Source organism: Coloeus monedula, assembly GCF_965178545.1.
Source record: "Coloeus monedula genome assembly, chromosome: 10".
In the NCBI taxonomy this organism is placed as follows: Eukaryota; Metazoa; Chordata; class Aves; order Passeriformes; family Corvidae; genus Coloeus; species Coloeus monedula.
Genome location: NC_138790.1, coordinates 16,862,226 through 16,885,853, shown reverse-complemented (window position 1 = coordinate 16,885,853; position 23,628 = coordinate 16,862,226). Strand labels below are relative to the sequence as shown.

At 44.5% G+C, this 23,628-nt stretch overlaps 1 protein-coding gene across 1 annotated transcript; it reads left to right on the top strand.

Annotated features, from left to right (window-relative positions):
* Positions 1-29: 29 nt before the first annotated feature.
* Positions 30-21,321, top strand: DRC9 (dynein regulatory complex subunit 9; the record flags this gene model as incomplete). Its single annotated transcript, XM_082288027.1, has 10 exons — positions 30-43; positions 3,910-4,057; positions 7,507-7,733; positions 8,799-8,927; positions 10,814-10,895; positions 16,976-17,137; positions 17,762-17,836; positions 19,318-19,449; positions 20,617-20,718; positions 21,193-21,321. The coding sequence occupies exons 2-10, from the start codon at positions 3,932-3,934 to the stop codon at positions 21,319-21,321; spliced, it is 1,164 nt and encodes a 387-aa protein (XP_082144153.1). The 5' UTR covers positions 30-43; positions 3,910-3,931.
* Positions 21,322-23,628: the final 2,307 nt, after the last annotated feature.

Sequence of the window (23,628 nt, the reverse complement as noted above, 5' to 3'; positions counted from 1 at the left end):
CCCAGAGCGTGGTGGTTGCCGTGGAGACGGGTGGCGCATCCCGGTGAGAGCGGCCGGGACTTGGGACCGGGACCGGGGGAAATGAGGGCAAATTCCGGTGGGAGGTTGAGGGGAGCCCGGGCCGGGCTGGGCAGGGCGAATGAAAACCGGCCGCGGCGGTGGAACGAGCCGAGGAGCCCGAAGAGAGGCAGCGCGGAGGGGAAGAGCAGCCCTTGGTGTTCGGGGTGGGCTCCGGGCCCTGCCCGTCGTCCTCAGTTCTCACCCTGAATCAGTGAATCCTCTCGACATTTATTTTACTCCCGATATCGCCTTGGAGACAAAAAGCATATTTCGACACTGAAATCCCTGTAACCAAGTCTCACATTCCTGTGTTTTCCTAAATAAGATCTAGAAGCGTGTACTTGCCTATTTGCCCATGTCAGAGTTATTCGCTCCTGATTTCTGTCACTTCCCTCACATTGCCAGAAATTCAGGTGCATTTTCAGAGCACTTAAAATGATTTAGGGGAAGGAAGGTGAGAGGAAGGGAAACCTTGAGGAACCTTGATGTTCCTCTTCCCTTTCTCTTTCCTTCTCTTCCCATACCTTCCTTTCCCTTCCTCTTCCCCTTCCTCTCTCCATTCCTCACCTTTCCTCTCCTTTTCTTGCCCCTTCCCCCCTGCCCGCCCCTTTTTTTCCCCCCAAATCAGCACCTTGCTGTTCTAACATTTCTAGCAGGAGGCAGAGTTGTGTAAGGCCACACCTATTTTGCTTTCCAAGAGACCTTTCTTTGGTAAAAATGAAGCTATTTTTGATTTCTGGCTCAGCTGCTGCTCCTGTAGATATTCAGAATTTCTCTTTGCCAATCATTTGCCAAACAGAGCTAAAGGAGATGTGACATTCTCAGCTATGCATTTTCTCACTGGAATTAACCAGAGTCTCTTTGTTTGACTACAAGGAATGCTTCACAAAATGCTGCTCTTGAATCCATTTTCATTTATCAGGCAGCAGAGTGGGAGAAATGTACATCCAGAACTCTCACACAGCAGAGGGAGTTGCAATCCCCAGAGGAACAGGAAGCCAGACCTTTTATACAGTTGTTTTAAAAATTATTACTTGATATGTTTTTCTTTCCCTTTAGATCAGCAGGGAAAGAATGTCAACCAAACCTCATGGGGAAAGCTGAATCCTTCACATACTTCTTTGCTTTTTTTTCTTTTCCTTTTTTTTAAAAATTATTATTAATAGAGTTTAATGAGGGAGTTCAGCAAACACAGCAATGAAGGGCGATGCCAGTGGATGATCTGAGGGCACTGTGTTGACACTAAAATCCAGAGCAAGCAGCTCATATTTGTAGTGTTTCCTAATGCCCCAGACAGTGGTTTCCTTCTCAATTCCAAGTTAACATAAGCCCAGGCCCTACTGGCTTGGCACATGGATCTGCTGAGCAAGGATATGGATATAAGAGAAGATATACAGGAGGAGCAAAGCAGCAAAGGAGTTTTAGAGAAACATTCCAGCTGCCAGCTTTCTTAAAACATATTAATATCCCTAGTTAATTCTCTCCTGGTCAGAAGCTGCTGATGGAAAAGAGGAAAAGCTGTTGCATCCTCCTTTGTTTCCAAATAAGTCCCTTTTTCCTATGAGAGCTGTATGTGTTATTTCTTCTTCCAAAAATGCTGCTGTAATCATCTGTCACAGCTATCTCCCAACACATCTTTTTTCACCATATTTTTAGCATTAGAACTCCACATGTAATAGATTATTTTTAGGTTGTTTAGACTCAAAATATGGATCATGGATTGCTGAAAAAGATAAAAATGGGTAAAACATTGAAAAATATTTTATTAGTGCTTGTTGACTGGAGACACTGTCTGACTTTCTTGATGTAAAAACACTGCATCTCCACTTCTATTATTGATTTTAAGGTTGAAAAGGAAAGTGATGGGTTTAGTGTATTATACAGATTATTTGCTATTTTTTTGTTAATGCTATTATCAGATTCCTATCTGAAGTTGTTACATTTTTTTTATAATTAAGATAAAAGAGAGAAAAAAAACCTCAGAAGCAAAGGGATGAAATCAGTTCCTTCTTTGTCCTAGGTGACCATCAAAAGCCCTGCTCAGAGGAATTAATTAGGTACGTGGGTACAAACAATACAAGTATAGTGAACATACTGATAATATTCAGAATCACTACTTTGCTGTTACCTTTTCCTGCCATGATTTAAACAAGCTTCTTGAAATAAATGAGGGTGCCTCTACCATTACCTTGTCTGAAAGGCTGTTCCGTGTTTTCATCCATTCAGGAGATAGAAACCTTTTCATAATTGCCTGGCTTAGAGGAAATTACTCTCCTTTGACCCAGAGCAGTATTATCCTTTAATTTAAATACCTCTGTCTCTCCCTGGTATCTGCTCTTCCTATGGATTTACTGAGAGCAATCCCAGTCACTACCCCATGCACAGTTTCTAATCTTATCCCCAGGGAGAGCCATGTCCTCTTACAGCACATTTCAACACATGTTGCATTAGACAGCTTCCTGCAGCAGACAGGGACACCAGGAAATAAATGTGAGAAATCTGAGTTATTTTTGTTTGGCTTACCTATTCTGTACTAACAGACATCAAATAAGCCTGCACTTAAAAGTGGCCTTTCTTTACTGCCAGGTGAAATTAACTTCATGGTCCAACTGTAAATGACATATTTTCTTCAACAAAAACAACAAAAAAGGAGGAAGACAAATGATAACAGCTTCAGAGAGGTTATAGCAATTGCGCATTTTTTAAAACACTTGCTTATGAAATATCACTGATTTCCAGTGATCCAGAGCACAGTTGCATCCAAGCCTCTTTGACTTTTATAGAATATGGCCATGTCTTTTCCTAACAGGGACTGTCTGATGTATTTCCTTGGCATGCTTACAGGTTGGACTGTAATATTTTGCAGGCTTAGGATATGCTTATGCAAGGGTTTTACAGATGGCACAAATCCAGTTGTAGGTAGAGCAGCCAAATTAAGATTTTGTTAGTGGCTGTTGATACTTCCATTGCAATGACACTCAGGATCTCACCCATCTGAGACTGCAGTTGTGCTACGTGTTGTACAAGAAATACCTGGTTTGTATGTACAGGGTTGGAGGGATTGTCCAATATCAAAACATTGACATTTTCGGAGAAATTCTCCATTGTTGTGCAAGTGTTTTCTTAGGTACTTTTGGATTAATAGTGAATTTCCACCTTTCCTTATATATACTTTTACAATATTCCAACTGTAAGTAGGCAAAGGAGTGCTTAAGTATATGTCAGAGCAGTTTCATGTCTGAAATGCAAGTTTAAATAACATAATACAGAAAGTTAAAGATTGTTTACTTAGTCCAGGTATTGGTTCTTGTTTAACTTTCAGCATCTTAAGATGGTAACAGTTCCTACTGAGAGGGGACTGGGATCATAGAAGTGTGAAGGCTACACAGTAACACTGAGGAATGATTAGAGCATGAGGGTTCACCATCTGAGACTTTATAAGATATGGATTTATTTTTTTTTCTTTTAAAAAGGCTCTTCTGTTGTTTCCCAAAGTCCACCATGAACCACTACTCCCCACTGAACTGAATAATGAGGCACCTCACCCAGTTTGTGCCCTCCATACTCTTTCCTTTCTCAGCCTGTCTACCCAGATCTGCTGTAGAAGGGACCAGGACCTCTTTGTTTTGCAAAAGCTAAACATTCCCACTGTCCCTGAATGCAGCCATTAGCAGAGCACATCTCCTCTTATAAACAGTGGATGGAAGGTTATAAACAAAGCCAGGGAAGTATATGTAAGGCTGCAAATAAGGCTATTTCGGGTCTACCTTTAGTTTCATCTACTGTTACTGACATTACTTACACCATAGCATTTTTCTGATTGGTATCTTTTATCTTTGTTCCTCCTAGCAAGAACACAGAGACTAAACAAATGGAAAAAATCACTCATCTGGAAGCTCTGATGTTTAGTGCTGTGCTGGAGAACTGTGTGGATCAACTTGCAATTCTTGGATATATCACACCAGTTTCACATGAGGACAAGACACAAGTCAGCCATGTATGTGCCACTGCTTAAAAAGATGTATATCATATCTTTTTTTTTTCTTTGTCTTGGTTTTATATCTTTTACCAGCATTTTAAAAAGATTAACTCAAATATATTTTCTGTAAGTGCTCCATGACTCTTCAGTGAAGAAACACAATAAAAGTGACCTAATTTTAATATTTGTACTGCAGCATCACTGAGAAGCCTTGGTCAAGACTTTGTGCAAAGGACCCTACCGATCCAAGATGAGGTTCCTGAGATTATAATTCTAAAATCTCCGTGGGTAGACAACAAGCAAAGAATTGGGGAAAAGGAAGCAAAACATCTGTAGGTTCTTATATAGATACACAGCTCTTTTTAAAGTAGAAATGTATAGGTTATTTCAAAGTACTCAAAACCAGGGAAATTCTGTTCCTCTCTAAGTCCATGCCAAAGTTCCTTTTGTTCCCACAATGCATCAAGAAAGATGCACCTCAAAATATAGTAACTACCCTCTCTCAGTGATCATTAATTATAATTGATTTCTAATAGGCATCATAACTAAGACAATTGGGCAGAGATATGAAGAACAGAGAAGAATTCCTAATGCTCAGGCATTTCCTCAGTGGAGGAAGGTGTTGTGACATTTCTGGTAGCTGTTAAGACACAGGAATCAGGATGGGATCATCCTGAGGGGTAAATGGCTCTACGTACTGTGGACTATAAAAGACACAGCAGGCTCTTTCCAGTTTTAGCAGGTTTGAAACCTTTTTAAGATGAACTCATGAAAAAAAATACACAACCAGGATGGAAATAAAAACTGAGATCTGAGTTTTGACATTTAAAGATGCTCACTCTGTCTAATGTACCACTTAAGAATGCCAGAGGAAGGAAAATCATGTTTTTCTACGTGTTTCCTTTCCATATTACCTCTTCAAAAAGCCCATGGGCAAAGCAGCAGCAGCAGCTGGAATTACAGTGAATTTCAGGGCGGGAACGATGCTGAGACTGTGCCATAGAGGGCACTGTTCCCCTGAAAGACTCTTGGGAGCTGGCCTCATCCCAGAGGATGCTTCTCCCTTTCTTATGTGCCAGCAGCAAAACACAGAGAAAGAGCATATCTCTGGGACAGCAGGAGTTGTCCTCTTCAGCCACACAGACTCAGAGTGATAAACCTAACGAAGGTACACTTAAATTATAGAGAAAACACCTTCACTTTTCTCTTCAATCACAGAGGCTCTTTTTCACCAAGTCACTTCTTAGAACACAACTTTCTCACAGGTTATAAACCCCACTTGTGTTTCTTAAAGATGTCAGAACAAATCGAGAAGGAAACAATTAGAAACAAGAAAATGGCTTAGGGAAGCTACTTGCTAACTATGGAGCTCTGTAATTTTCTACTCCTCCCTGTTTCTCAGTTTACATTTGGCTGGTTTCACTGTATTTGAAAAAGATCTGTATTTACAAAGCACCCTGGAACTCTGTCAGACAAATCAACAGCATCTTCAAAGACTGAGATCTAAATTTCAACCGATGACATTTTTGAGAGGATTAATCACAATGTTGGCCAGCACCTCACTGATTTTCCAGGTTGGATGCTCTTGCACATTGCTTCACATAGTGCATGCCGTAGAGGGAGGCAGCCTGTCTATTTGCTGAATTTTGGGCAACAGACAAGCACTTAGGAGACTACACAGATGGTAACACATGCACTTTTCAAACTTCTTGCTTTTACATACTTATTTGTTGATGATTAGTGTGTAAGTTCCTACTGTTTACAGACAACCCAGTTATTGCCTGTCTTGAACTTTTCCAGACATTAAAAAACATATACCAGAATATTCATAAAATCTACATGATATTAAAACAGTTTGTTTGCCAAAATTAGTTCTTTCTGAAGTACAGCCATCACCAGCCAGCTATTTAAGCCCTTTTTTTTTACTAATTAACAATGCAATTTTCATTGGTCTGTGTATACTTTGCATGTGATTTGTTTAATGTAAATTTAACAGTCCAAAAATTAAGCATGTAGTCACTTAGTCTCCTTCTCTAGTCACTGATGAGTCAGACACTGCCAGAGGCTGATCCGTCCCAATCCAGAGTTGTCCAAAACACTCAGCATGAAGCAGCCCCTTGCAATGCCCTCACTGACTGCACCAGCACCTTAGACAACTGACAGAGCCTTGCTTGACTTGCATGACAAGTAACTTCTTGGAAGTACTCCTGGCATCCACAGCTGCTGCCCTGACCACTTGTTTTTGCTCTGCCAGCTCTGCTCTGCTGGCACAAATGTGTGTGGGGTTGTGGAAGGATCTGGACTGAGAACTGGTGCTGCTAAAAATAACTTTTTTTTTTCCTTTTTGCTGGAAAATGTTTCATCACAGCCAGTTCTCTGTCCGCTTCCCCAAGCAGCCGGAGTGGGGAGCAGGCAGCTGCAGACTGGGATGGGGCTGGCAGGGACTGTGTTAGCTGGAGTCAGCAGTGCTGTTATGAAGTGTTCAGCCACAGAAATGCTGGTAAGCAGGCAAGAAAATGTGCCCTTTTAATGTCCCAGTGTATACACCTGCATTTTATCCATGACACATAAAGCAGAGAAATTCCTAGAAGCAAGAGCTTACCTGATTTTATAGTGTGCTTTTGTATTTTTGGGGGCTTTTGCTTTTTGAATGAAATTGTTCTCAATCACAAGATATCTTTCCATGAAGAAGAGAGCCGCCAATATTTTGAATTTCTCCTTTGAATTAATGTTACATTTTCTCTGCTGTTACTCTCTCAAAAAACCTGCTAAGCAGATAGCAGACAGAAAGTCTATCACCTTTATTTCCACACAGCTCTAGTTATAACAATAATATTGTAGGGAAAGGTTGTGGTGACAGGCAGTGGGAAATGTCTAAGATGGAGAGAAGAAGGAGGAGAAACAGGCTATCAATCTTCCAGTACATAAAAACTGGTGCAAAAAAAGGAAGGAATGACTTGTTTGCTGTGCCTACAGAGACCAGGACAACAAGCCAGGGGTTCAAATGCTGTTGAGGTGACAAAACTTTCTTATGGTAAAGAAAGTTGTGAGGTGCTGGCACTGACAGGAGGGTGTGTAGCCTCCATTGCTGGAGGTCATTTGGAACATGTCAGATTAAGAACAATCTGAACAATCATCTCTTGGACTGGATGAATTCACCTTTTTAGGCTTTTTTTAATCCTGTCACTTTAGGAGTTTTGAGCCCATAAACTTCAATGAACTACACTGTGTGCTCAAAACTGACCAACATAAATGTTTCTGATCTTCCACTCTTTGCAGGATGTATCATGCACTATCAGCTACTCTCAGTATAGCTTCATTCTAGTTTATTACTCATTTTCCTTCCTCTCACATAATGTTGCAGAGGGTTTATTTCTGCTGTGTAATGTACAAACAGGTCTCTCTTATTCCCTTTTCCCTCTTCCCTTATTCTCTTATTTTCCTTATCCCCTTTCATTCCCATCCAGGAAATTAAAGAAATGATCCAGGAGGAGCTGGATATTAACTCCCCAGAGCTTACAACAGCAAAGCAAGAGAGTGGGAAAACAGTTACCTCCACGACCCTGAAAAGCACTGAACACAAGCAGCAGCAGGGGAAAACTGAAGATCAAAAAAGCACCCATCATCCTTCCAAAAGCTCCAAGAAATGCCCCACTCGGGCTGCACAGAAGCTCAGAAAAATTTATGCTGACAGGTGAGTGAAGCACCTGTTGGGGATGGTCAAAGCTGTAAAGTTCTGTCTATCTCTTGAAAGCAAAAATGCAAATTCCTCGCTCTCCCACTGCCAGAGTACATCAATGTCTGTCTGGAAGGAGTTCCTTTAAGGGTAGCAGTAGTATCCTTCATAGGCCGTCTAGTTCTGGCCTTTGCTTGCCTCTGGATGCTACCTAATGACCAGCAGTTTATTTTGAATGGAGCTGTAAAACATATCTCATTGATAATGGTTGCCTGGGTGGAAATCATGCCAGGTACTAATCAGTGCTCGTGTTCTGGTACCTGGAGTCAGATTCCCTTAGCAGGTCTCAGGCAAAGGCAGATCTGAGCCTTATTTTTGAACTCAGTCATTCTGTAGGGCACACAGCTTCTGTGGCAGTTATAGCCATTATAGAACAGGTAATGTATATAAAGACTAAAGATTTTCTTTCTTTTTTAAAAAGAACTTTATTCACCTAATCCAGTGCCTTGATTTGCAGAAATACCAGCAGCCTTTGGTTTGAAAGAGATTATAGAGCTGAATGTTCAGTATGCATTTTTCTGCATCCTGGCTTCTCTCATTTCATGTCATTTCAACAAAAGGCTTAAAGAAAATTCTAACACAAATGAGGCAAATGCAGCTAAAATGTAAATGCCACATGCATCATGACATTCAATAAACTGGACAAGCCCACGTATTGCATCCCCAAATCTCATTTTCCAAGATCCACCTGTCATCACTACTGCAGGCCAGTAGCCTTCTTCCTAATGGCAACACTGTCTGGCACAGCACGGATACATTTGTGCCTCTTTGCAATTTCCCAGAGTAGCATGCAGGGCAGCATTTTTAAATTATAAGCTTCAACCAACTCCTAATACAGAGCTCTCTGGACGTACAATAAGCAGATACCATGGGAGAAGCACTCCTGGGTTTGATAGGACATAAGACCAGAAAAGGGATCTTTTATTTCCTTACATTTTACTGTAAACAGTAATGGATAAAAGTGCTAGACACTGTACTACCAGCACCTGTAAAGTATTGTTGTGTTCCTTTTCTTCCTGGCAGGCAGTATGCAAGTGATGTAATTACAATCACTATTAAAAAGATGGAGGAAACAGGAACATTTAGTACCCTAACAGATGCTAATGAGAGAGAGAAGGCAAAAAAGAGCAAGCTTTATGACATCCTCATCAGGTCAGTGTTGTGTTCAGTTCTTCCCTGTTTAAATGCTGCAAGCCGAACCCATTCCCACTCAGTACGTGCTGAAAAGGAAATAAAACCCAACAAAACCAAAATACAGAAGGGATTCCACTTTTTTTCATCTTGAATTATTCTGTTTGCTTTACAAACTGCAATTTTTCCCCTTTGGAGAGAAACAGTGGATGGGTCTGATACTGATGTGAGCTAGGAATGGCCTGAGCTTTGACCACAGCGGACAGCAGTAGCTGCATTAGTGCAAATGCCTCACTTCAATTAAAACATAATGTGATGTAGGAGCTCCTTGATCTTTAACTCCTGTCCCTAGTGAAAGTCAGAGAATATGTTCAAATCAGGCCCAGCAACATATGGCCTTTAGGTTGTCTGATGCCCAGGAGAATCTGCTCTGACCCAATATGCTAATAGACTCCCTTTTCCCAGCAGAAGTGAGGGGATAGCACAGATGGTGACAGAGGAGTTGTCTTATTTAGGGCTAATCCACCAGCCACTGTACTGTAGATCCTCTTCTGTCCCAAATCTTTCAGGGTACACATTTGTTATCATCTCAGCTCAAACTTTTGAGCTCTAGAGGTTTGGTGGTTTTTTAGCATGCAAAGCTCTGGTCTAATCCCAAGACTGTCAGAGAGAATCACAGTCATCAGACAAGTATTTAACCACTTTAAAGTTACCTCAATGTAGCAGCTCGGGCCCATCATTGAGGGTGCACAGCAAAGCTGCTCTAAGTCGTGATTTGTCAGGACTCCAGCCTACTGGAACAGCTCCTATGGTGGTTCAGGGATCTGCTTCTAGGGCAAATCCCCAGCTTCCAGTGGAATGTGTGACTTCAAGTAGGAAACCCAACTCTTCCACTGCCCAAAACCAAGGGATTTATTGTTTATCCGTGGAAGGGACAGAAAGCAAGAATGACAGTAGCAATTGGTTGTGCAGTAACTATCCAATACTGAAAGGTAGAAAAGAGCAGACAAATTATAATCAGAAAGGACATAATCCTTTTTGTCCCCTTCTGTCAGTTATATCTAGCCACTCTGTTGTACTATACATTCTTTGCATGGAATGTACTTGATCTGTCTTTCAAGATAATAAATACTTGCCTGGTTTTGTGTAAATACACTTTTCTAAAAGCCATCTGCAGTGAGACGACGGGGACTCCTTATCAGGAGCTTTTGTTCATCAGTCACCCAGATAAGGACTCTGAAAATGAAATGTAAGTGTGATTGTAAGGTTGGGATAGGATACAAAGTTTCAGGGGCCAACTGTAGTATTTACTGGTTTTAAAACTAACCATAAGCATAAAAGCTTAGAGGTGCACTCTGAGTGAAATAAGATAATAATACCTAGAATATTTACTGCATCTGTTTTGTTTTAGACAGATGAACCCCTCTCTAGCTTTTGGGCTTCACTCAGATCCCTTTATGGAACTCAGAACCAATGGCAGTGTTCTTTGGCAGATTTTAAGTCTGATATGAAAGAAACATTCTCCATACACATAAAGACACAATTTGGCACTCTGCTGCTCAGGCTTGCTTCTGCCTAGAATCAGGGGCAATTTTGCCTGAATGTAGAAACTGTGACCCAATGACAGACATCTTCCCTCTCTGCTACAGGAATTGCATCATCCTCAAATCCATTCCAGGCTTCCAACAAGAGCATCCTGATTTTTTGGCTTATTCTCCCTTTTGTTCCCATCTGCCTTGCTCAGTCTGTGCACCTCTTCTTTCAGTATTTACTGAGCAAGTCAGTAGTTTTGGTGAGAAGTCTCTGTTTATCTTACCACAATGTATCAGGAGACAGGAAATTCCCCTTCTTGGTAAACAGCTCTTTATTTTTTGATATATTCAAGTGATTGTATTTTCCCACTTCAGGGAGGAAAAAGGAAAGAAGGAGATAAAGGCACTCCAGAAACAGCTGCAAGATGTCAAGAAACAAGCTGAAACAGACCTTCAGGTGAGAGCACTTAGCACTGGGCATCTTGCCATGGGGAAGCCTGTTAGCAAGCTGGCCTCTGCTGCCCAGGAACTAGCACTTGGAGACGCCATGTCCATACATATTGAGCCATCACTTAGGAGTATAGAAGTAGAATAATTACAATAAAGATTTGTATTTGGAATAAGCCCACTAATGATTTTAAGAGCAGTGTCTGATGATTTTCAAATGGGAAATCAAAATGCTCATAATCATGAGACCATGGTCAAATTAGAATATCCCAAAACCACTGCTGGGAGTGACAAAGCACAGATATCTGCAATCAGTAAGAAAGAGGTTATCTGCAGATAACAGTATCTAAGGTTCTGTCATACTCAGTCATGACAGATCATCTGGCACAGAAGGAAGTGTGCCAAAGAGAGTGAGAAAGACAGACACCTATCATAGGGACAGGCCATTTTTCTACCTACATTTTCATCTGGAGAAAGTGTCATTCTATTAATCTATTTTTCTAGGCTTCCAGACATCAGAAAATCCCGAACATGCCTACACAAGGGCAGATCAATGTTATTGCACATATGCTGTCAACTTAATCTTTCTGGAAAGCTTCAGCCCTTCTGTCTGCATCATGCAAATGGTGTGTGCATGCACAGTAAATATGGGGCATTCTGGAAATGTCAGACTTCCTACACAAGTACAGATCAATTGAATGACTTATCACTGGTCACTTTGATGCTCATCAGACAGCTCAGACTTAATGCTCACTCAACATGGAAACATAGCCTTGCCTCCTGAGGCAGGAGATGTGTGATAGCAAACAAGCAGAAGGCAAGCTGGGGCAGAGCTGTACAGGGGCTGGGGGAAGGAACAAGAATCTGACACTTGGTTCAGTAGTGAGCAAGAGGACAGCAAGGGCATCTGAGGAAAGAATTGGTGTCACTGAGTTTTGTCTTTGGACAAAAGTGTGGACAGTAATCAAGCCAGGATATAGTTGACTACAGAAAGGAATTTTAAGCCCCAGGCATGCTGGTGAAGTTTGGTTTGTAGAACATGAAGGTTTTGTGTTGGCAGCCTGGATGCACATGCCGTAGAAAGTTTAACTGTAAATACAGAATGGCTGTAAAAAATATGAAGGATCTATTTGCTTCTCATACTGTCCCTTCTCAGTCAGACTCTGATGGCTCCTGGGAAGTTCCGGCTCTCCCATTCCCCAAGCTGGTGAATGTGATGAGGTAGTTCTCCTTCTATGTAGAGCTCTTCAAACCTCACCATGTCCATGCACACAATATATGTACCCAGTCCTGGTTTAACGCCTTCCCAGGGGCTGTAATCATCCTGTTTTGTACCAGCAGCAATGTCCTGGCACTCTGCACACACTTCTCTGTGTCCTGCCCTGCACCTCTCCTACCTCCTATGGTCATAAGAAGGTATGTAGCTCCTCTGCTGGGAGGGGGCTCTTCTCCTTGTCCCTTCAGTGCTTATTCAGTTCTTGGGTTTTGCCTTGTCAAGTGGGATTTGCACTCATCTGGGATTTTTTTTTTTTTTTTTAAATATTAGAAGCTTAAAAGTCCTTTTCTGAGCTTCCTTATAGTTTCAGCTTTGATAACAAATCAAAGACAAGACTACTTTAAAGTACTGCTTTCCTCCTGTGCCAAAAATAATGGTGTCTCACTGTGTCTCCCAAGGGAGAATAATTTCTCTTTGCTTCATATGGGATTTTCCCATAGGCAGTTTTACAGACACTTGCATGATTTGTCACCTTGCCAACTAATTAAAAATAAAAATACAGCTTCGCTGACTTTGGAGTACTTTGAACAACAGTAACAATGCACAGACCTGTAAACAAAAGTCTACATGGTTGAGAAAACAAAAGCGAGCAAATGTAATCCTGGAACCAGAAAAACATGGCCTTTGTCTCACTCATGTTGCTGTGAATTTGTATTTTCAGCCTTTCTACCTCTTAATAAGATTCTAATTAATAGTGTATTAGCCTGCTTAGCTCATTTTTCTTTCTAATGGAACACAAATCAAATGCTAAATGTTCTTCTTTATTTTGTTTTCTTTTCTCTTGGAAAGCACTGATGTCTCTAAAGGAGCTGAAATGATCCATCTGGTTTTGTTCTTACCTCTCTGTGCAGGAGCAGCATTGGTAGCTCAGGTTTGGCTGCAGGGGGTCTGTTTGCTGCTGCAGTGTTCATTTTCTAGTTTCTATAAAAATTCTCACTTTCTCTGGTTTCCTGGACAAGTAACAGCAGTCTCTGCAGGTTTTGAAACAGATTAATATCATATGGATTATGCATCTTAACATAAAAATTTAGAAATGTAAACTTTAGCATTCCTGCATTGCTCTTCACCCCAAAGCCTTTTTACGTCCTGTAGATTTTGTGGTGTACTCATGTCATACATGCATGCAAGTAGTGGTGTCATTTTATATCAAGCAGTAATGTTACAGCTACCAAACAGACAGAAGTCCCAGCCATTGTACCACAGTACCAGAGAAAACAGGTCTGTAACTTTAATTCTTTGTCAGTTGTCATAACACGCCCAGATCCACTGTATCAGTGCACCACTCAGTTGTGCTTTTAGTAGTAAGATTAAAACCCACCATATTTCTTCCCTTTTCCTCTCCCAGGAGGACAAATGCATCAGTGGAGCATTCTGTGAAATGGTGCATGTTTCTACTGGGGATATGCACAGAATGATTACAGTAGAAGGCACAAGGTTGTGATGGTCCTGAGCTTCACTGCTGGCAGAGCCCCAAGGAGCGCTGCAGGACCTGGAGCACTAGATCCAAACCTGGCTCCAGAGGGGCAGGATTTTCCACAGGAGCGCTGCTGCCAACAGGTCTGCTCCCTGTGCCAGCAAGCTGCCCCTCCTGGGGCTCTCCTGCAGCTGCTGGGATTGGCGCTGAGCTGGCTGAGGGCTGCAGAAGCCGTTCTGTTGACACCGGGTGACAGCCAGCCCTGCTGTCCCTTGGGCCCAGACATTCCTTCAGGGTGTTCTGGAGCTGGGACAGTGATGCAGGCAAAGCCTTATTGAAGTGCCTGCAGGGCTGCCTGTTGTGGTTTATGGGGAGCGAGCCCAGGCTGCAGCAGGTGTGTGGATCCAAGCACATCTCCAGGCCCTGCAAGCTGAGATGCTGCAGCTGCCAGGAAGAGCCTTGAGCTCTGAGCAGTCAGTGTGGGAGCAAGCAGAGCAGGGCCCTCTGTCAGCACAGAGCACAGCACTCCTTCCCCTGCCAAATGGCGGCATTGGACTGCTGGAGAATTCCTCAGACTGTTTACTCCTGTGGGCTATTTTTGTAACCAGCTGTATTTTATGACTAAACACTAATTGCTGTGGAAGAGCTGGGAGATCTTGGTGGCACTTACAAGAGAGATAAATCAAAGTAACTGAAAACACAGGAGTGTGGATAAGGTCTCCAGCTAAGTGCAGCTGCTTTTGCAGCCAAACAGCATCTGTGGGGCAGACTCCTGTGGCACCAGGTGACAGCAGACAGGCCCCTGGGCTGATGTCTGTGAGCTGAGAGATCAGAGAAAATCACCTTGTTTACCTGCTTGTGAAGCAGACTGGCTCCTGACAACTATTTCCTGGGTTTTGATCTTGGTCTCTGCCAGTTTTCCGATAGTTTTGGACACAAGGGATGATTTAGTTTGGCAGATTCAACGCTGAAGTCATCCCAAGTAAGCAGCCCAGAGATTTACGGCATCAGCTATGAAAGCATTCCATGTCCTGGTGTGGACCTTTGCTATGATAAACCCGAATGAATAAATATTAACTCATTTTCCCAGTTACTGTCTCTGAAGTTCAGGGAACAGCACACTCTGCAGATGGTGCCCACAGCTTGTGGGCATTTACTGCTGCGTTTACTACCTGCAGCTAAATCTCAAACATGCCCCAGCTCTACAGCACCAGGTCCAGCAGCAGGAGCTGCCCTCACGCCTGCAGCCGGCTTTCCCTGGCCAGGCAGACGCTGCTGTAAACCACCAGTGGGTTTTGCATTTCACTTCCCGTCTGCTTTGGATTGTGTAACCAAGCCCCCGGACTCCCCACCTCTAACCAGGATGTTTTACAACACCGCAGACCAAATCCAAACCACAGACATGCCATTCAACAGAGAAAACAACAGAGCAGATAGGCCCCATCCTGGACCCTATCCTAAGGCCTGGGGCACTTGAATCAAAAGTGCTTTTTTCTTTACTAAAATGTGAAATGAAAAAGAAAATAACTTGGTGAGAAGTTCATGCTCTGCCCCAACTCTCTTGAGTACTTTGTAATCTAGGCTGAACCCTTCTTTTCTGGCCAGTTTGCAGATCTTTAGCAGATAGCAGTAACACACTGACATCAGAAGTGCTCGACTTTCCTAAGCCTCAGTGCCACAGAAAGTTGTGGGTTTGTTCTTTTTTTTAATTAGCATCCCCTCAGTGTCTCTGCTGGTACATCAATTTAGACACGAGCCCACTATGACCCAGAAAGACAATCTCAAAATAGAGTGGTACACTCACATCCCATGACTACTGACCAGGAACAAAACTCCTCCAATGGCCACCAAAATTTCATGCCAGGGATAATAAAGGCCATGACCAGAAACCTTAATAAGGCACAAACAGCTCATATCTGTAGCTGTCTGCAGTCATATGATGATATGGCCATAAAAATAGTATCTAAAAATAGTGTTTGAAACCTTCAAAAACATGTGAACACCTTTGAACCCACAAAACAGCACCAGCCAAGGGCCCCGCTTATCCTGAGCCTTATAAATGTACTCTAATCTTCCTGTGTATGCCAAGGGGTGCAGAGGGAAGGACTTTCCTTTTAACTATTCCAATCTCTTCTTATAAGGAAACCTTTTCCAAATGAGTCATGCTGCAAGGGCTTGCAAACACAGCCCTATTGAGCTGGCTTCTTCCTGTGGCATTTTTCCATGTTTACACAGCTAAGGAATGTGACGTGCTTCAGACACAAGATATGTGGGCTTCAAAAAATGCCAACACCTTGGTATTTCATCTTCATCTTCAGCTGCAGAGGTTCGGCTGATGAATATCAAACCCACCACAGCATGGCAGGGAAGCAAAGAGAAAGGCTGTAATGGAGCTGTTGGGTGCATTCACATCGATCTTGCATAATTACACAGGAAGCTTTGATGACCTTTTTAACTCTACGCAAAAGTCTTCATTTTACAGGCATTTGTCCCAAGTCCCAACCCCAGGGTAATGAACCTTTATCTCTTATTCAAATAAATTAGTTAAAAAGGAGTAAACAAAACAGCAATCCCAAATCGAGCAAATGCACTTTGCTTCCTGAGCAAGCTCCAAAAGCTGGACAAACCACTCAGGATTCTGGCCTATGGGATAACTCCAGGGAACAGAAAACTGAGCTTTCTGCCCCAGGAAAGGCTCAGCTCTGTTGCAAAGCAAAGGCATGGGGAGAGGCTGGGAGCTCATAGCCAGTTTTTCCTTGACACTGCCTCCTTGCCCTGGGTGTATGTTTTCATAAAGAAGTGGGCAGCATCTACCTGGTAAGATTTCAAGAAAGAGCTGTTTAAAAATATGAGCAAGTCAGGATTAGATTTGCACCTGTTCCTAAGGCTGCGTTTATACAGTTGCTGCATAACTAGAAAAAAATAAATCCAAGGAATACAGTATACTTTAGGATAACAAACTTTGGCTTTTGTGGGGCTGAGACATTATCCTCCTCTTACAGATGCTCACTCACTGAGATGGTCTAATCCAAGGGGTTAGTAAAAGTAAAGCCTAACTTTAAGTGGTTAAAATTATTTGGCTGTTTTTCATATTTATCCTAAGCATGACTGAATACATTTTTGGACCAGAGAGCGGAAGGCCTGCCTTCTTGTCCCACTCTGTTCCTCACCCCACCCTCTCCAAAGGCAATCACTCCTTGCTGATGGGTTTATTGCCATCTGTATGGGTTATAGATCAAACTAACCTTTGAAATGCTCCTTGAAATGGAGCAACATTCAGGGAAGGTGTGAAGCCTATAGCTTTGTCTCTTCTGACCTTATCAGGGAGTGGAGAGATTAAGAAACTGTGAGCTGACCTCAGACTCCAGGCTTGCTTTTGTGCTGCTTTTGTCTCCATTAGGACCGAGATAACATCATTGATCGCCTCAAAGATAAGCTCCAAGAGAAGACGGCCAAATTGAACACAGAGAGCTACTACATGAAGAAAAACACAGATCTCCAGATCCAACTAACCCAGAAAAAGTGCAGCAATGCAGAGAATGCCCTGGAGAAGGAAATCCAGGTAAGCCCTTCCCCATGGCCCATACTGGAAGGCATCTCCATCTAGTAAGGGAAGAGCCCTCCCTGGCTCCCCAGACGCCCTTTCAGCTCTCCATTATAGTCACCAGCACAACTGTTTGAACTGGATCAGGAAACTCACCGGGGTTAGACACCTTTATCTCTTCTACTGTTTCTCTGTATGATCCTGCAAACAGCAGCAACAAGGATGGCATGGCTTTAGGAGACAGGGAATGCTTAAAGTAATGCTGTGGTCAGAAAACCAGACCCAGAAGTATATCCAAAGGGGTTGTTACAAGGGTATTTAGCAACGTAGGCAGCCTGAGCTCTCAGCAGTGCCCCCAGCAGATAATGCAGATAGAGCTGCTTGTGTGACCATAAGGTGAACTGGACTAGAAAACTCTTCTGGTTTTGCAAACATCTTTTTTTGACTTATCAAAGTCTGATCTAATTTTCCCTTTTTCATGGATGGCCCAGGGGCAAGGACTGCCTCGGCTAATTTTATCATTGGAAAAAATCTGTGGACCACACAGACCTCCAACACTTTTACTCAGCTTTCAGCAGCAGGGTGTCTACACACATACACACCAACATTGTCTCTCACGTGTTCTGCTTGCTCTGATCACAGAATTTGAAGAGCAACACTGATGAGGAGATTCAACTCCACATGGAGACAGAAGATTTCCTCACGCAGCAGTATCAGGTATGTGTGACTGTCAGCTAATGCTTAAAATAACAATCTATAAACACTAATCATCAATTAGTGCCTAAAGGAAAACAGTTATTGCTCCATCAAATGTATCAGGTTCATGACCACTGCAGTTTGAACGATTTGTTATCCTCAAATCTTAATTAACCTACCTCTCCAAGACTTGGGATTTGCTACATATAGATATATTTCCTTAAAATTAGGGTTCATGTAGTGAATGACATTGTTTGTTCAGGTGTTACGGATTTTTCCTCTCTCAGATAGTTGTATTTGGCTAATTGGAATTTAGCTCCTTGGCAGTAGCTGGGGCTCCCAGCACCCCAGTGAAGAGCCCAAAGCGAGGGCAGCAGCTTTACAGACCCAAGGGCTGCGCAGAGGGGAGGGACACTGAGGAAGAAATGACACAAAATGCCAGTTCAGTTCTGCCTTATCTGAGGAAGAATTGGGGTTGGATCATTGCTAACCCACAGGTATTGTACACATTTTCAGCAGCATGAATGTCCTTGTGGTGTTGATTCAGAGATTCAGAGCATTCCCATCATTAACAGTGAATAACTTTACAGTGAATAATGCTGCAAAGCCTCTCATAAATGGTATGACAGGAAGAAAACCTGGACTACTGCAGGGCACCTGACGTCACTGCCAGTACAGAATTTAATAGGAGATAATAGATTTTTAAAAATGCAATTTGAGTGCAAAGCAGTGCTGGATTTTGTGAGCAATTGAACAGTGTGTCTGTACCCCAGAGCCTTGGTCTGATCAATGCTCCCAGTGGGAGGACTGCCCAAGTACACGCTGAGCCTGGCTGACCGCCAGCAGCCGGCCCAGCAGCAGCCCCTCGGTGCTCAGACAGCAGCTGGTGGCTTTGCAGGGGCCCGCAGAGAGGAGGATGACCATGCCCTCCATCTCCCTTGTGTGTCCAGCTGTGATGCCGTAATGAGATTGATGCTTTTCCTCAGATTATTTTTCCATGGAAGCAATCATGGTGGTTGCTATGGAGAAGTTATTGCTGAATAGGAGGAAGTCATCTGGGTGACTGTTTCAGAAAACACCTGCCCTATTCATGAGTGACACAAAGCCAAGTTCACAACCTGAAATAGTGTGAAATGCTGTCCCCTGGGACCTTATTCCTGGTGTGCTGAGCTTAATCCAGAAAGTGGGTAGGGAGTCAGGCAGAGGATAAAAGCTTTCCCACTGACAAACTGTGCTTTTTAAAACCCCCTCCTTCTGTATACACACAAAGAATGGCTTCTGGCTGCCACTTGCTTCATCAGGACTGACTGCACAAAACTAGCCCTGCAGTAATTTATGAGTAGTCTTAGGGGTTTGATCTGTTCAAGATGAGAAGAAAACACTGACTATGCACAATTTACAGGACTTTCACCACCATCCTGAAAGCAGACCATGTAATAGTAGCAAGTCTCTCATCTGTGCACGCTTTGCACCATGCTGAGCACCACTCTCTCCCTATGCAGAAAGTGAAAGAGAAGCTGGAATACTGGATGGAGAAGTATAAAAAAGACACTGATGCAAAAGACGAAGAACTGGATGATCTAAGAGCATTAAAGGCAGAAAACTTGGAAACAATGCAGAGATTTGCCAAGGAGGTAAGACATCAGGAGCATCTCAGTGTTCAGCCATGCAAACTGCATTGGGCTTTTTCCTACACTCATTTAGGTAAGGAACCAGGACCATGGAAAAAAAATAGCAATTTTGAGGCACAGGTTGTGATTATAGCACTGGTCCTGGTGAGAAGCTGAGATGTCATCTTCTATTTGCCACCTGTGACATCAAGGAGGGATGATGATGTTTCCCCTATAGCTATTTTCAAATACCAGCAAGTAATGAGAGAGCTACTGACAGCCTTTGTGAGGGGCAGAGGTACTGTCCCATCCCATCAGTACGCCTCACCTTAATTTGCTGCCTGAGTCTGAACAAATCTGCTCCTTCTAGCAAGATCAGGGTAAGACAGGCTGAGACTGGAAAAGGCAGCTCATCCCTTTCTGCAGACACACATTCCCAGCTGCACAGAGCTCTGTTATCAGGGAGCTGATTCTGGGTAGAACCATTCCTGCCCCACTGGGTTCTTGGTTAACTGCTGGGCTCTGATCACAGCAGAGCAGCAGCACAGAACAAAGAGAAGTATCTAGAAAAATGTGTGTTTTAAAACCAGAAGGAATTTACTTGTAAACATTCCTGCTGTCTGTGGGTCAGAGATGATGGGACTGAGCTGGGTGTTTCCTGGCTTGTGGGCTCATTTTTCACTCTGTACGCTGTCATTTCAGTGTCCCAAGTGTGTTTGTACATCATCTGCTGCTTAGCCTGGGGGACCAAGTGTCCTCCTCACCACCAGCTGTTGCCTGGGAAGCCATCAGCCAGCCATTTTACAGGGATCAGGGGGTTAATTACACCCAGGCCGTGAGAGGTTTCACTTTGGCAGCAACTCCGAGCAACATTTGCCATCTGGATTTAGGAAAGATCAAATAATGGAGGTGGGGGGGAAAGTCTCCACTCACACATTATCCCTGGGCTGCCCCGGAGGTCCCTGGTGCACACAGACACCACAACCCTTGGGCCTGATCAGTCCTGGCAGGGCTGTGGGAAGTGTGTAGCAAGGATGAGACGTGTAGGCAGCAGAGGGGAACAATCCTTGCACCAGGGTCCAGGTGAGCCTTGCCTTGGCAAGCAGCTGGACACAGTGAGCCTGAAGGCTGACCTTGCAGTTAAGGGGATGTGTTTGTCATGGCTTTTGTCACCCCTGTGCTTTCTTGCAGTGCCTGGCATTCCAGGCCACCATCACCATTGACCGGTCAGACAAGGAGGCCAAGAGAAAACAAATAGAGTGGGAAGCCCTGGAGCTGAAGAGCGCCCTAAAGGTAAAGTGGAGCAAAGGTGAGGCAGTGCTGCTCCAGCAGCAGCTGAGAGTTAATAACCTGTGCCATGGGCTTTGTCCAGGCAGAAAACAGCCCAAGAAAGCTGGCTGGTGTGTGGTGGCACAAGCAAAAGACAAAGCCTGTTCTTTTTGCTGGGGCACACTGAGAGGCAGCAGCTGGCTGCAGGTTTGAGATGGGAATGAAAGGGGAGCAGCCAGTCTCCTGCAAATATCACTGCCCAGGTGATAGAGGGGGGTCATGGGGCAGTGCCCCTGCTTGTCCCTTGCCACCAGCAACAGCTGCCCTCAGCCCAGCTGTGGATGCCTTTGGCACAACCAGCACAGGCCCAAAGGCTGCTGCCTGGCCTGGGGGTTCCCTTCTGTGGCTGGGGAGCACAGGAAAGACTCTCCAGGCATTGTGCTATACCAGGTACCCCAGCAAGTGACTTCCCCTCAGGCCTCTCTCTCTCACTTCCAGGTGCAGGCCTGGTGGAAAGGTACAATGGTCCGCAGATTCCTCGGCCCCTACCAGGAGCTCGAGAAGTATTTGAAGGAAAAGTCAGCACAGAAAGAAACAGGGAAGGAAAAATCTGGAGCAAAGAGATAAGTAAAGAAAGTGGCCACAGATGTGCTCCAGGGCTGTTGCTGGGCAGGGCACTGTGGTCTGTCTGTCTGACAGGACAAAATAAACCATGTAACAGAGCTTGGGCAATTCTGGAGAACGCAGTTCCTGCAGACACAGTTATGGTGAAGCTGCACTAAAGATCTTAAAGCTGCCCTTGTACAGCCTTTTTTCCCAGCAGAAGTGATTTGCATCAAAGCAGTGAGAAACACTCTATCCCCTGCGAAGTGCTTTATGGAAACAAGACAGTGGGAGGTAATCCTGTTACCATCCCAGTAACTCACCAGTGTGGGATGCTCTGCCCCCAGAACCTCCTCTGCAGCCCCCAAAGCACCAGCCGTGGCTCTGGGTCAGGTGGGGAGGCCGAGGCACCCCCAGCTGGGCTCTATCTGTGCTCTCCCTGCCACCAGTGCTGGCATCAGGTCAGCAGGGGGGAACATGGACAGTTTGCAGTGTAAACACAAGTGCAGTCAGAGCACACAGGTTTCCATTCCCACAGTCCTGCACAGTGTCAGTGCACAGACAGAATAGCTCCAAATACCCCCTGACCAAGGGGAAAAGACAGCCAGCCATGCTGCCTGCAGGAGCTGGTCTGTCACGGCCGTCCCCACTGCCCTGGCCAGTGCCACTGTGCAGTGGGATGGGGCTGTAGGCAGGGAGCAGAGCTGCTTTTTAACCAAGAGGGGAATCCCTGCTCCTGACACCACTGTCAGTCCACACGCAGGTCTGTGCACAAAGCCTTGCAGCTGAGCTGCCTGGTTTCTGACTCTCCCACGTGGGAAATGATCTCAAACCATAGAGTCTGCTCTGCTCTTTGTGAGCAGCCCATGCTGGCCCCATCCAAACCTCCTCATGTCCGATCTGAACTGAGCCAAAAGCTCTAAAGTTCATGTGAGATGGCTGAAACCATGAGCAGAGAGCCTGTGGCCCAGAACTCTGAACAAGGGGCTGGTGCCTTGTCAGGCAGACTTGACTGTCAGGGGAGTGTTTCAGATGCTCCAGACAAACTGCATTAGAAGTGCCAGTGTTCCTGCTGGAGCACGGACGCTTGCTTGAAACCTGAACATGTTCCCATTCCAGCACTGGTACTGAACACATTCCCTCACTTCCCATGCTCCCCATGCAGTGGTAAGTGCAGGGATCACTTCAGTTCGGTGCTGGCAGGAACAGAGCCAGGACTGTGCTTACACCCCACTGCAGGAAGCACCTCAGTGCAACTGGGACTTATGTTCCTAATTTTAACTCTTCCTTTTCATGCCCTGCTGACTCGGTATATTTTACCACAGACCCGTGTTTTCCATATGTGATGGGGGTGTTAACAGGTGAGCTGCTTGGGCAGAAGGAATGAAGTTGATCATAAAACTCTCCACAGGCTTTCAGCTAAGGAAAAGCAGGATAAGACGGCAGGCAACAGAGCTCTGCTGTTTACGTCAAACTCCAGGCACACTTTAGTAATGCAACCAAACAACTGAAATCTGACGCATGGTCTTGGCTGGGTTGCTCTTGCTTCTCAGCAGAGAATGAAGCAGCTCTGGAAACACAGAGGCAACAGTGGAACAGGGTTTGCTATTCCTGTGAAGTTGGGGTGCTGAAGCTCAGGTTCCAACATGAGGCCACTGTGGGGTAGTGACAGGGGCACAGGTGTGTTGGGGTCCCTTCCCCCTGCCATGTGCTCCTGGGAGAGCGGCCCTGGGTTTCCCTGCCCCTGGTCAGCCTCGTTCCCCATTGGTTGTTTTGTGTTCCCCTACGTGGACAAGGACCCTCGGGTCCTGTGATTGCTGCAGTTCCTCGGCAGATCCCAGCCATGCAGCTGGAGAAATAAACATCTCTGAAACATCTAGCAAGAATAGGTCCATATATATTTCTCTTCCACGGGCCTCGTCGTCTGATACACGTGTTGCAGTATCCCCACTGTAACACTGGTGTGTAACCTGACTGAACCCTGTGACCTGCCACACACTCTGGGCTGGGGACTGTGGCCGCAGTGCCACCCATCCAGCTCTTCCTGGCCTCCTTGGCTGTACTGTCCCGTCCCAGGGCGCTGCTCTCTGAATGAGCCTCCCCTCGCTCCACAGCAGAGTTTGTGCCTGGGCTGTGCAGCTGCCAAGCAAACAGGCTGGCACATCCAGGGACAGGAGCAGGGAGCAGAGTCTCAAACCCATCACTTCTGAGGAACTGTGCCATGGTTGTACTGCTCCATTTTTCCAGCTGTGGAGAAATGGGATCAAAATGTACATCCATGGGATTTCCTACAGGGAAATTCCCATGGAGAGGGTTTTCCTGGGAATTAAA